Below are 13,192 nucleotides of genomic sequence, written 5' to 3'. Positions count from 1 at the left end.
GCACAGTAATTTCTATATGCTAAGAGTATGAGAAACACAAATGAGCTTACAAAGTGCTCTCAGGATGAGGAATTTGAGAGCTCAGGTTCATGAAAATTAGATTACTAGGATTCCAGATGAGAGCTGGCACTGAAAATAGACAGTAAGAACAGAGAATATCTATGCAAATCTGTGCAGATGTATCTTCAGGAAATCTAAATTATGCAACTGGATGATTACAGTGCCCAAGTTACATGACTGATGTAGACAACCAGAATCCTCCCTCAGGTATCCATTTTGTTTACATGAGAAAAAGACTCGTTAGACTGGTTTATTAAAGAGAGCTCAACCTACCCCTTCAAATACTGACTTCAGTTTTTCACCACAGATAGTTTTGCTGATCAATACTTCAGATAGCTTTAGTCATATATTTATATATATTTTACTTATTTATATTTATTTTTACATATTTCAAGCTCTTGTAACAGAAATCAGTGTAATTACATTAAGTTATCAGAATGAAAGTACAGAAGCATGATTTCTATTTTTTTTTATCATTACCTTTCTCTGAGCTTGTGTCTCATCCAATACAGCATATTGGAATCTTTTTCTTCAGCTTTATTAGCAGGAGATTTATATTTCTAACATATTTTCTACATTATGATTCTAGTGTCTTCTACAATAAGCCTTTACTAGTTCTTCACTGATATTCAGAAACAATCCATATTTAGAAATTTTGTAACTTAAGTATGACAAAGTTCAATTTTTGTACCTACATGGAAATTATTAAGTATGTCTGAGAGCTGATCAGTGAAGAAAAAAATTAGTTCAAGTCCTAATTTCTCAATAAGAAAAAGCAACATAATGGAAAGTGACCTGTGACTTTACCTACAGTAAATATTAATAGCAATATATCTGTAACAGGTATATAAAATTTTCCTTTGCAGATGAATGCAATGGAAAATTTAGCAAGTTATATTAGCTGGCACTTTTGCAGAAGCTTGTTACTTGATTTGAGTGAGCACGAACGTATCAAGTAGGCTCCAGAGTCCTGCTTTGCTTTCATTCCCAGAAGCAAGGACAGGATGTTTTATCACTAATGAACAAGTGATCTGATTAATGTATAATGATCCTTGCTAAAAATGATGTTAAGGGAAAGTTAAAATTGCATGGCTAAGCACTGAAAGGCTCAGTCACACTAAAATAAACAGACTAGATCTTCATGGACTCAAATATGCTTTGGATCAGGTATTTTGAAAGTAACAGAAATTAAAGGTATGTATTCACAGGATGCTTAATGATGTGTATGGGTAGATATGGAACAAAAATAACACTTCAAATAGATGAGATATTTTTTGCTCTCTTCTTCCCAGTTTTTGAGGCAACTTGAGTACCTTAATGAACTGTCCTGCCCCTACCTCCCCCCTTCAAAAAAAAAAAAAAAAAAAAAAAAGAAAACCAAACCACAAACCCAACACCAACAATTTGTCTTGATGCCTTGTGAAGGCTGACCTAGAACAGAGATTAGATGGAGCTAAAGAGTAAAATAGGTATTTATTAAGAGGCCTCAAATAGATCCTCCTTGGGCAGCATAACCGAAAATGGCCACAAAATGGGCAACAGGTCACGGGGTCTCACATTTTTGTAAGTTCTGGTCCATTAGCATATTGGAGCTAATTGTCCAATTACAGCTTTAGCCCATGAAGTCCCATCCTTCTTGTTATCTCTGTTCAGTCCACCGTTGTTTACGCTCTTGTGTTTGAGATCTGGATCTGCTATCCTTGGGTCCCCAGCTAGAGAAGGAATTGCCTTGTGTACCTATTATGTGGAGAGAGCTTACTATCCCCTAATATGAAGCCTAGACTTACACACTAAAGCAGAATAGAATCTGAAACATAAAAAAGCTAAAACCCGAGGCATCAGTCCAAACAAAAAGGTTTAGCAGAAATAAAAATGCCTGAGAAGAAGTATTTACATTGGTCTCTTCCACTGAGTGTTTCTAGATGCATCTCTGTGGTGTTCAATACTTGGGCTGCCCACCAACACAGTGGGAGCAGCCTGAATGCAACTGTGGAGGCAGGAAAAGAGCCTAGGGTCATTGAATAGTGGAGGAACTTCACGGAATCACAGAGAATCACAAGATATGATTAGCTGGAAGGGACCTACAGGGATCTTTGAATTCAACATCCAGCCCTGCACAGGATATCCCCATGAGTCACACCATGTGCCCCAGAGTATTGTCCAAACACTTCTTGAACTCTGTCAGGTTTAGTGTACACAGCACTTGTGGTGAGGCCACCCTAGCACAGAGCAGTTCACAACAATCCCCTCCCTTGCCTCGCTGGTGATGTGCCTGATGCAGTTCAGGACATGGTTGGCGTTAAATAACCACAGTCAGATTGCTTTTGTTGCTATTTAAACAAATAAAATTATTTTACTCAGTAAAAAAACTTCATTTTTGTATCAACTCTTCTGAAATGTGAAAATTCCCCACATATATGAAATATTTCTAATGTAGACCAACCCTGTTGAGCTTGATCAGTCACTGATCATTTACCATTACTTAAACTTGTAATGATAAACAAATCAAGGAAGGTCAGACAAAATACCTTCATACAGTTTGCTATAAATAAAATAAAATATTTATATATAAATAAAGTGATGGGATTTTACCTGATCTTATAGGATATCTCCCTGTCAGGAAAGCTGCCCTGCTTGGAGTACAAAGTGGGGATGCTGCTATATGCTGAGTAAGTGTCACTCCTTCTTCTGCTAGCCTGTCAATATTAGGGGTTCTGGAAAAACACAAGCAGGTGAAAAAAATACAAAACCAAAGATGGTTATTTGGACAAAGCATGATAAGAACAAGGCATCTGAGGCAAGAACTATCAGGAAAATCCAGCTAATTTACTGTATGTAAATTTTCAAATGTGTGGTGGGATTGCAATTCCAAATCCTATCACATCAAATATTTTTACATGAGGTGTCTGAAAAGAGACACTGTAACATTGCAGCAAAAATCTTTTTCTCCACTTTCTTCTATTTTTCATGGTCAGTGTTAACCATTTTTAATGTGTTCCTTGACCAGAACTGTAATTTTTTTTTTGCTTCAGTAATGAGGGTAAGAGAGACTAGAGAAAGGTTGTGCTTCCTTGCTCCCTACTTGGTGCATCTTCAGTCTCTCTCCAGTAAAAGCTTTTCGGGGCAGGGATAATGTTGTGTGGTACTATAAGCTATTAGAAGAGATTCAAATGATTATGACTCTGTGTTATGCTCTATATTAACAATATCTACATATCTGACATGATTATGTCTGCTATATTAGACCCAGAGGCACAACCCAGCTACCATATCTGAATGGGAAACTTGTCTGTGACCTGGCTCATCATGCAGATTAAAATTGGTTCCTGCAGGAAGAAATCTGTGTCCTTGGCGCTACAGATAAAAATTACTAATGCAGACTGGCCAGCAGCTGAAGCATGCTCTAATAGCTCTCTGACCCTGGAGATTAATGACCGTGACCTCAAGGCACACTAGTGCTTCCATCATCTAAGTCTGAATAGACAGAAACATTAATTTCCCAATGGAATTATTTTCTATCTGTAAAGTCACCAAATGATAACAATCATCAAAAAGATGAAAATTCATCATATTCCAAAAATCTAATTCAGAATTCTCTCAGCAGAGATTATAGATCTTGAGGTTGTTCTGGTGCCTGTGAGGGGAGTGATCCAAGCATCAATGTTCTATGTATTTTTCCTTGTTTAAAACCAGAAATTGTAACTTGATTTGTATTTTTATTCTGAGTTATGAGAAGATTTTACTTCTAACTAACATCAGCAGGAAAAAGAGCATTTAACATTTGACAGACAGTGCTTTTAGTCTGAATGTTTTATTTAACTTTGCACCACTGAAACACAATGGCTAGATATCACTTGCTCTGTTTACACAACCATCACATTTAAGCTGGTAGCAAGAAACATCCCAGGGCACACTGATGTATTATTCAAGTACATTAACATTTGCTTTAATTAATAGATTGACTACTCTATGAAGATAAATTAAGGACAAATATCAGCTCTTTATTTCCAGTTAGTTAACAACAAGCTTGTCCCAAATCATAAGTGTTTCAAAATATGTTTAATTCATCGTACTTGTGTCCTGTATATTCTAGAAGAAAATTGCTCTCTAGAGCTACCCTTATTTGGTTGGTTGCTCAATCCTCTGTTTATAATGCAACTTTTCAGCAGGATAAATGCATTAGCTAAGTCTTTGATCAAAAAAAGAAAATAAGGATTGAATATTTAAATCTCTGGAAAAGATATCAAGTTTGGTTACTCATAAAAAAACCAAACTAATCAAACTTCTGAATGTTCTGGCATTTTTAATTTTAAAAATCCATTGAAAACTAAATACAAAGCTATGACTCCACCAAATTATCATCCTACCTTAAGGTTCTGTTCCCGTAACATCCTAAGTCTCCAATACCAAGATCATCAGCCATCAGTAAAATTATATTGGGCTTTGAAACACTGTGTGTTTTGATAATGTTTATGGCACACTGGCAAATTATTAGAAGTAAAAGGAGCCCCATCTTCTTCCTGGTGTGTAAGAACAGGTGGAAAATATAATAAATAGATTGTTAACCTAATTTATACTTATTATTACACTTTGCATAGTAAAAGAAAAAAAGAAAGATTGAATGTTTTTAGATGGCTTTTTTTTTTTCTTGGAAGTTTTTTAAAGTTTTTTCTACCATACTTCTTAAAAACAAAAATGCATATTTTAGTATATGGCTAATTTTTCCTTCCACTCCCTTACACAGCTGAAGCCTTTAAATAACGACAAATAAAGAACCAGGTACAACCTCAGTGGCAATTTTGCACATACACATGTACTACTATATAGTAATATATAGTAATAAATCATGAGAGCTAACGACGCTTGGGGGATTTTTTATCTTTTTTTTTTTTTTTTTTTGTGTGTGTCTGTGTGTGTGTGTATGTTTGCTTTTTTCCCATTTACAAATGCTATTTGAGGAACATAGATAGGACCTAAACCTCTAAGGCTCACTGCAGAAAAAAAAAAGTTAATTAATTCCACTAATGAAGTAAATTATTGAATTTCTCTTCAACAATGGGGGAAAAAAACCCAGCTGAAGTTTCTGAAAAGTTATAAATAGTATGGAAAAGAGGGTGAAGAGATGCACTATGAAATTATTGTAAGGAGTATTTAAGAAAAGGCTCTTCACAAACATTACAAATACCAGGGTCTATAGCAAAATCAATGAAAAATATTTTACATCGTATCAAAATGTTCTATAAACAATGCCCATGCCATATCCAACCTAAAACAGGAAGAAGGATGTATTGTACACAATACACCATTATATGCTTTTATAGTAAAAGCAGAGTATTTGCAGATGTGCATGATATGAATGCTGTTTTATCTTAATCAGAGCTTGTGTCCCTGTGTTAAACTGCACTGACCATGTCCTGGCTGAAACTGAGTGCCTTCAGGGTGTAATGGGCTGTGCCAGGCACACACATCAAAAAGAACAGAGACTCTGTTCTGTCTCTTAGTAAGATTCCCATGTTTTCTGGACAAAAGCAGCCTTTTTAAAATGCAGGAGAGGCTTGAGTCACGCCTGCACTCCACATTATTCTCAGACAAGTGAAAGAAACTAGGACTTAGGTAGAAATTTCTAAGTGAAAGAGTTGAAAAAGGAGATAGAGACAATAATTTCCAGAGAGAATGAGGATAGCTGGTCAAGAAAGAAAAATCTTGTAAATCAATGAATTATGGTAGATAATGTAACTGGAGAGAAGGAAGTCAAATTTGAAAGACTGGTACAAAGAGACTAGACATTAAATGAGACAGATTCACGAAGAAATGAGGTGGGTAAAGTTATTTGTAGAAGAGAAAAATAGGCAGAACTAGAAGGCTTTACTCTGATGTTAATAGCAAGAATGGAAGTTGATAACCAGCTGGAATGAGAATTGCAGGCAGAAATGAGGAGAAATGGCACGGTAATAAAGAAGCTGAAAGGGATGACAGTGAACAGGAAAACAAAACTGAGGAACAGATGTGGGAGAGAACTGGGAATGTCTGGGAGGAAAGAGCTGAGGAGTTATGATTACGGTCAGTGAAGACAACTGATTGGAAAGAACCTGGGAAGATAAGATTTGGGACTAACATAACTGAGAAGAGATCAAAATAGCAGGGATCAACCAAAACAGACTGGGACTTCTGATTCCCAAATTCACTACTGCTGTTCTGTCACAAAGTGTAGGTACAAAGAAGGCTTTAACTTGTTTAGTATATTCGCTGTTTTTTACTGCTTAAGGTACATTTCATAAACACGTTGGTGATCATAGTTCTGGCTTAGACTCAGCCAGAAGCCTCTAAAGATCCCAGCCTTATCACTGCAGTAAATTGTTCTCTTGTTTATCCCATGGAAAGCAATCTACTTCACTTCAGACATGAAAAATAAATACACAAACTGTAAGTGTAAAAGAGTAAATGCATTTCTGTAAAGGATACATCCAATTCATCCTTCATCAAATCACCATGCTAATGAAGCTGTGTAGCCCCTACTATGGTGCAAACTTGCCTTTCTTCCCTGAAAGGATGAACAAAAGTTATTTGCTTCCCATGCATTCCAAGAGAACAATTAACACCCTAATCGACCCAAGAGGACAGGAACAAACTGCAGCCAGATCTTATGTTCCTACTCTTATGTTCAGACTGCAAAGGTCTCAAAGGCCAATGGCAAAAGGCATGTTGAAAAAGGGAACATTATATGCTGGTGACATTATGTAGAGAGCTGCATGGATGCTTGCAAGGCTTGCAGAAGGTAGCCTCATTTAATACCTCCATTTCTCATTTTGCAAATCAGCCAAAAGGTTATTGAATGTTGTCTCTCATACAATACTGCTGGATACTTCTCTACTCTCAAGTATCTGTAGATAATCTCACACATTGAGCTATTTGCCTTCACCTGATATCATGTCCCTGAAGTGAAATCAACAAGGAAACAGGGAAAAAATAATCCAAACAACTATGATTTCTCTGGTGTACTCCTTCTGCAGCAGATTTTCATGTGTCTTGAAAGGATGTGCATTGAAAGGAAGAAAAATCAGATGGATGAAATTGAGTGGAACAGACAACAGCAAAGAAATTCCAAGGAGCTAAAAGGGAAGGACGTGAGATGAATGAATCTCTGAGAATGCTGAGGGCTGTCTGTATTACACCAAGGTTTCTCCTGGTGTAGTCCTAACAGAAAAATGATAACACAAAATCAGATGAAGCTTCCAGCTAAGTAATGTTTCCTCTCTGTCCAGAGCCAACTCAAAGGCTTAAGAAAAGTTAAAAAACAAAAACAAAAACAAAAAAAAACCCAAAAACCTGGCAAAAATTTATTTTACTAGCACAGCCTTTCAGCTTTTGGCAGTCAGCATTAAAGGCATTTTGGAGAGGAGAACATTGTCATGAGTATTTCTTCATGCATATTTTAACCTTCATGGATTTGTTACAGTCTATTTTTAATTTATTAACTTGTGGTTTGGTTTGGTTTCTTGCATTGAAACAATTTGATTTTATTTTTTTAGTTCTGTAACACTCTTTAGATGTTCCTTCAGTAGGCATCAGCTTTGAAGGCTTGTGTTTCACATTCATCTGGCATCACTTTTCCTTCTTTTTTGCATGTGGGGCACGTAAGTGCAAGGTTTAACCTCTGCTTCATTTTCCCCATGATATAGTAGAACTAAAAGTAGCTTCTTCCTTTCTAAGGTGTCTGATAAGTTGAATAGATTCAAGAGGTGTTTAATCTCCTACAACAATAGCCAGAAAAGAATTTGTATTTCACACACCTTATTTCAACCTACAATACTTAAATCACTGTATAGGAACCTAGAGACATGAATACATACACACACAGATATGTCAATATGCACATACACACATGTATGTGGAGGTATATACACATCCTACTTTTTCTAAGTATCTCCAAATTATATTTTTGTGATTCTAATACATATTTTATATTAGCATTAAAAAAACCCCAAAGTACAAATATGTAAGAAGAAATGAACAAAAGAAAAGCCCCAAACAGATACAATCCTCTAGTTCACCAAACACTTCTTTTAAGTTTTTATTTTCTTCATTTAAAAATGCTGGTCAAAGAGGTGGTTTTTTTTTTGTTTTGTTTTGTTTTTTTTTTTTTGTTTTGTTTGTTTGATGGGTGTTGTTTTGTTTTGTTTTTGGGGTTTTTTTGGTTTGTTTGTTTGTTTGTTTTGTTTTGTTTTGTTTTCCATCAGGGTAACTGACTCAAGATATGGCTGTCATAGAATTATAGAATATTCTAAGTCGGGGACCTACAAGGATCATCAAAGTCCAACTCCTGGCCCTGCACAGGACATCCCGAAGAGTCACATCATGTGCCTGTGAGCATTATCCAAACACTTCCTTAACTCTTGTCAGGCTAGATGCTGTGACCACTTCCTTGGGAAGCCTGTTCCAGTGCCCAGCCACCCTCTTTGTGAAGAACTTTTCTCTAATATCCAACATAAACCTGCCCTGGCACAGCTTCAGCCCATTCTCTCGAGTCTTGTTGCTGATCACCAGAGAGATCAGTGCCTACTCTTCCTCTTACTCTCATGAGGAAGCTGTAACTGCAATGAGGTTTGCACTTGGTCTCCCCTTCTCCAGGATGAACAAACCAAATTATCTCAGTCGCTCCTCTTTGAGCCTTCTTCTCAAGGCCCTCCACCACCTTTGTTGCCTTCTCTAATATTTTAATGTGTTCCTTATACTCTGGCACTCAAAACTGCCCCCAGCACTCGAGGTGAGCCCACCCCAGCTCAGAGCAGAGCAGGACAATCCCCTCCCTTGCCCAGCTGGCCATGCTGTGCCTGATGCCCCCAGGACAGGGTTGTCCCTCCTGGCTGCCAGGGCACTGCTGGCTCATTGATCAGGGCCCCCAGGTACCTTTCCTGGCACTGCTCTCCAGCCTCTCCTTCCCAAGACTGTCCATACATCCAGGATTGCACCATCCCAGGTGCAGAATCTGGCACCTGCCCTTATTGAACGTCATATGGTTGGTGATTGCCCTGTCCTTTTAATTTGTTGAGGTCTCTGCAGGGTTTCTCTGCCTTCAAAGAAGTGAACAGATCCTCCCAGTTTAGCATCATTGGCAAGCTTATTTAGTATACTTTCAGTCCTGCATTGTTTATGAAGATGTTGAAGAGTACTGGGTCTACAGTGGAGCCCTGTGGAACCCCACTAGTGACAGGTCAGCAGTCACTCCACTCCCTGTAACCCCTTGCACCTGACTCATGAGCCATGGATAAACATATGATGTGTTTATCCAGCAACTACAGACACATGCATCTTTACAAGAACAATTAAATTAAAGTCTTTCAAACATCTCTTCCCAACTGAATCATCTCAGCATTTTTATTAACTTTGATTAAGCAATTTATCTGCAAACTACTCTTTTAATGTAAAACAACCCTTTGAGAAAATGCTTAATATACTTTATCCTTGAAGGTACAGTATTTTCTGATGAAATAAGCAACATTTAAAGATATTGACCTCATTTAAAAAATGCTGTGCTGTCCTTATGCAGTATGCAAAAAAAAGAAAAAAAAAAAAACTTGCTCAACAGAATGCTCAAATTCCAAAAATTTCTCAAAAGTCATACAAAAAATCACAATGTAAACAAACTAGAGAAAGCCCTGCCCTCCATAAGATTCTGCAGAGAAAATTCTTCGGCTTAGTGAGAAACAAAAAAAAAAAAAAAAAAAAAAAAAAAGAGTAGGCTTTTAAATTTTAAGAAATGGCAAAGTAATATTATGTATAATTGCTTCTTTTCTGGTATCAGTTTAAGATTTGCTAAATTCTCTCAATTAATTCTCTTCTTACAAGTCGGTAATATCTGTTGAATCTTTGATGTAACATAACTGTTTTACTGAAATTTTTCATTATATTTCAGCATGCATCATAATTATATACATATATGAAAATCTGTAATTAATTCACTAAAGTTTTCCCACTGCATGAAAGAAATTTCACTTTACATAAGCTGGGAAAAACATTTAAACAAAATCATGTTTTTTACATGCGAATAATTATTGAATCTGAATTAAATAGAGATGAAGCCACAGAGCCCCTACCAGATCTAAGTTTAGCTTAGGTATCTTTTTAAAATGGTCTCTCAAGAATTTTCTACTTTTGTCTCAACTAAATTACAGAACCTAAATGCAGTATTATTAAATAACAAACATTCTTTCTGGTAGCAAATTATAACCTGAATGGAGTAAAATACAATTTTTTGTGATATAATGTCATTATTTGATTTGTAATAAAAATCCTATATAATTAGATACACATATTAGAGCACATACATTTTTACCCTTCTACTGTTTCATAATATTCTCCATTAGCCAAAAGTTCATTAAAAAGTTGATTTTGCTTATGGGCTCTGATCAGCAACATAAGAAATATCCTCAAGATAAAACAGGTAGTTAATCTTATTTGCCAGTTATGCACCATCCTCAGAATGAAAAGTCTTTTAAAACACAAAAAAAGCCAATCATGAGTAACTAACTACTACTGACTATGTCATGTCACTTCCTGGAGACTAGATATAAGTATCCAAACCAATTAAAACAAACGTTTCTTACATACTTTGAGGGCTTAGCAAAACTCTGCCATTATATTTAGCTTACTTAACAGTTTTGAAAGATGTTGAGTCAGGGGTTTTTTTAATATACACAGATGTTGAGCGAAATTACTATTTTTGACAACGCCTTCTTCAAGAGTGTCAAATGGATGTGCAAAAGAACTTATGTGCCTCAAATTTTGCACTTTAGAGTTCTGCAAGCAGATAAAGACTGTAAAGCTCTGCAAGACTGTTACTCTTACACATCAAATTAACAGTTTGGTCACATTCATTTGAACTGGACAACATATAAACCACAGCTTCATCTCACTGACTGGTCACAAACCCTTCACCTTTGACTAACTGAGCCAATCTAGTCTCCTTCCAGTTTCCATTCATATTCATTGAAGTGTTTAAAAAATTTAAATAGAAGTTCTAATTACAACTAGTATTTGATTAAAACACTCAACTTCACCAACACACTGCCTTCATAGGGTTAGAGCACAGTTCTGAAGGTTGGTATTTAAGTCCTGCTCTAAGTCACTGAAGGGACCGTAGTACAAGCAACCACTTAACACTGAATTTTATTTTCTTTTAATTTGAAAGCAGATTCTAAAACCTTTTCACCAAAATGGTAGCCTTTGAAGGTCTATCAGAGGAAAACATGAAACCAAACAGAACAAAAACCCCAAACCAACAACTCAAACAACCCCAACCAAACCCACCTCTCTCCCCTGAATTACTTAATGGAATCCTCTGGAATCTGTCAAGATCAAAGCTTTGGATTTTATAACACTATATTCCTCTACCTACAATCACTTCATCAGACAGAGTGGTTTACCAGAGAAAATTGCAGGGAAATGGCCAGTTAATTTTCTTTGCTACATAAAGCTAACACATAACAAAATGACCTGATATGTTATGCTATTTCCAAAATAATGCTTCATTTAAATAAAAAAGGCATTTGAATTAGTTTGTTCTCAAACAGTAATTATTTTTATACCAGTTCTATTGTTATTTATTCTTTCATTATGATAACACTTAAGGACTCTCAATATTGCTGATTGTAATAGACAGAAAAATTAAGACATGGCTAAATTCAACCAAGAGTGATTTTACCCATGTAGAACGTAAGTACCTACATGGCCCACAGCAAATAGACACTCATGATGCAAACCATGAGTGAAAATCCATATGAATTTATTCATCTTCATGTTAGGCATTTAATCTGAGTTAATTACCTAAGCTTTCTTTTTAATTAATAGGAAGATACAGGCACTTTAAAAGTTTTTCCTTAAGACTGATATAAAGAAATTTTGGAAGGAATGCTTGTGACCTCTTTCCACAGACTAGAAAGTCTTCAGACTTAGTTTAGACTAGATTTATAAAAAAGTAATAGTTACATGAAATAAATTCCACCCTGATGATCTGTTGTCTGTATGCTCTCAGCATGAAATATGGAAAAAATCCCTTTTTTAATAAACAAACATGAAGATTTCAATTAGTATGATGTACTCTACCAACCTTGCTGGTGCAACGATTTCTTATTCTGTGAGTAGTAATTCCTAATAGAAATCTAAGAACTGGGCAGTTAGATTCTTTCCTCAGGAGTATTAATAGCAAAATTTTCCCCTAAGGGATTAATTTAAGTATTTTTCCTTTCCAGACTGTATAGCAATATGATGAACATTCCATCTTAAATATTTTATTCTTTCATTACTCTAAAACAAAAGGGACAAGAGTGATCAATCCAACAGCAATTATTATTTTATAGGAATATTGGTAATTCTCTAATTGAAGTCAGCTATAGCCAACATGTGTTTAGGTTGCAGACACAAATCTGATTGGAAAAATAAACTTTATTTTGACGTAGTTCTAAAAGAACAGAATTTATTCAAGCAGGATGATATATCAAGAAGCTCTTGTCAGAGGTGACCAGCCAACAGACTCTGAGCTCAGCCCATCTACTCCCTGCCTACTTTCCTACAAGCAACACACACAAGGCAACCAAAACAGCCAGTGACTCGCCAGTGATCACTAGATCCTGACACTTTCCTTCCTGAGGACGTTGTCACAGAAGAAAAAACACTTCAGTTCCTGATACATGGTAAGAAAAAGTCTGTTACTGTTCATGGGCACTATTCAGCAAGTCACATGGACAGTGAACATTATGGTCATGACACCACTCACACGTACAAGTATCTTCCATGTTCTCCTGACTCCCATCACACCATGGGAAATTCATTCATTCCAATCATGGAACAGTGATGCAAGTGTTTGTCCTGTCACATAAGAAGAAGAGGTAGGCTGTTTTGACAGTGGAAGGACACTCCAGGAGATGCCTCTTTGAGGACAGACCAGGAGCTGCCCTGTGTTGAACATAATCAGTTCCAGCCAGTTCTGCAATGGATCCACTGCGGATCACAGGTGCACCCTGAGGGAAACATATTTAAGAAAGAGCAAAAATACGGGGTGGGGGGGGAGGAACAGAGAGAGAAGGCTGTGAGAAGCAGTGGGAGAGGAGAAGAAAGAACAAAATGGCCAGAGCAG

The 13,192-nt window shown here is 36.4% G+C and overlaps 1 protein-coding gene across 1 annotated transcript in view; it reads right to left on the bottom strand.

Moving 5' to 3' along the window:
* STS (steroid sulfatase) overlaps nucleotides 1–12,959 on the bottom strand; it is a 91,248-nt gene extending 78,289 nt beyond the window's left edge. Inside the window, exons 1-3 of the mRNA XM_041416497.1 lie at nucleotides 12,833–12,959; nucleotides 4,428–4,580; nucleotides 2,653–2,774 (exon numbers count right to left, since the gene is read on the bottom strand). Coding sequence (XP_041272431.1) covers nucleotides 2,653–2,774; nucleotides 4,428–4,573 — 268 coding nt within the window. The 5' untranslated portion in view covers nucleotides 4,574–4,580; nucleotides 12,833–12,959. The remainder of the gene's footprint in view (nucleotides 1–2,652; nucleotides 2,775–4,427; nucleotides 4,581–12,832) is intronic.
* Nucleotides 12,960–13,192: the final 233 nt, after the last annotated feature.

Source organism: Onychostruthus taczanowskii, unplaced genomic scaffold (genome assembly GCF_017590055.1).
Source record: "Onychostruthus taczanowskii isolate IOZ18803 unplaced genomic scaffold, ASM1759005v1 scaffold52, whole genome shotgun sequence".
Taxonomy (NCBI): domain Eukaryota; kingdom Metazoa; phylum Chordata; class Aves; order Passeriformes; family Passeridae; genus Onychostruthus; species Onychostruthus taczanowskii.
Note: the sequence above shows the minus strand (reverse complement) of the source record. Positions and strands in the feature narration are given on the sequence as shown.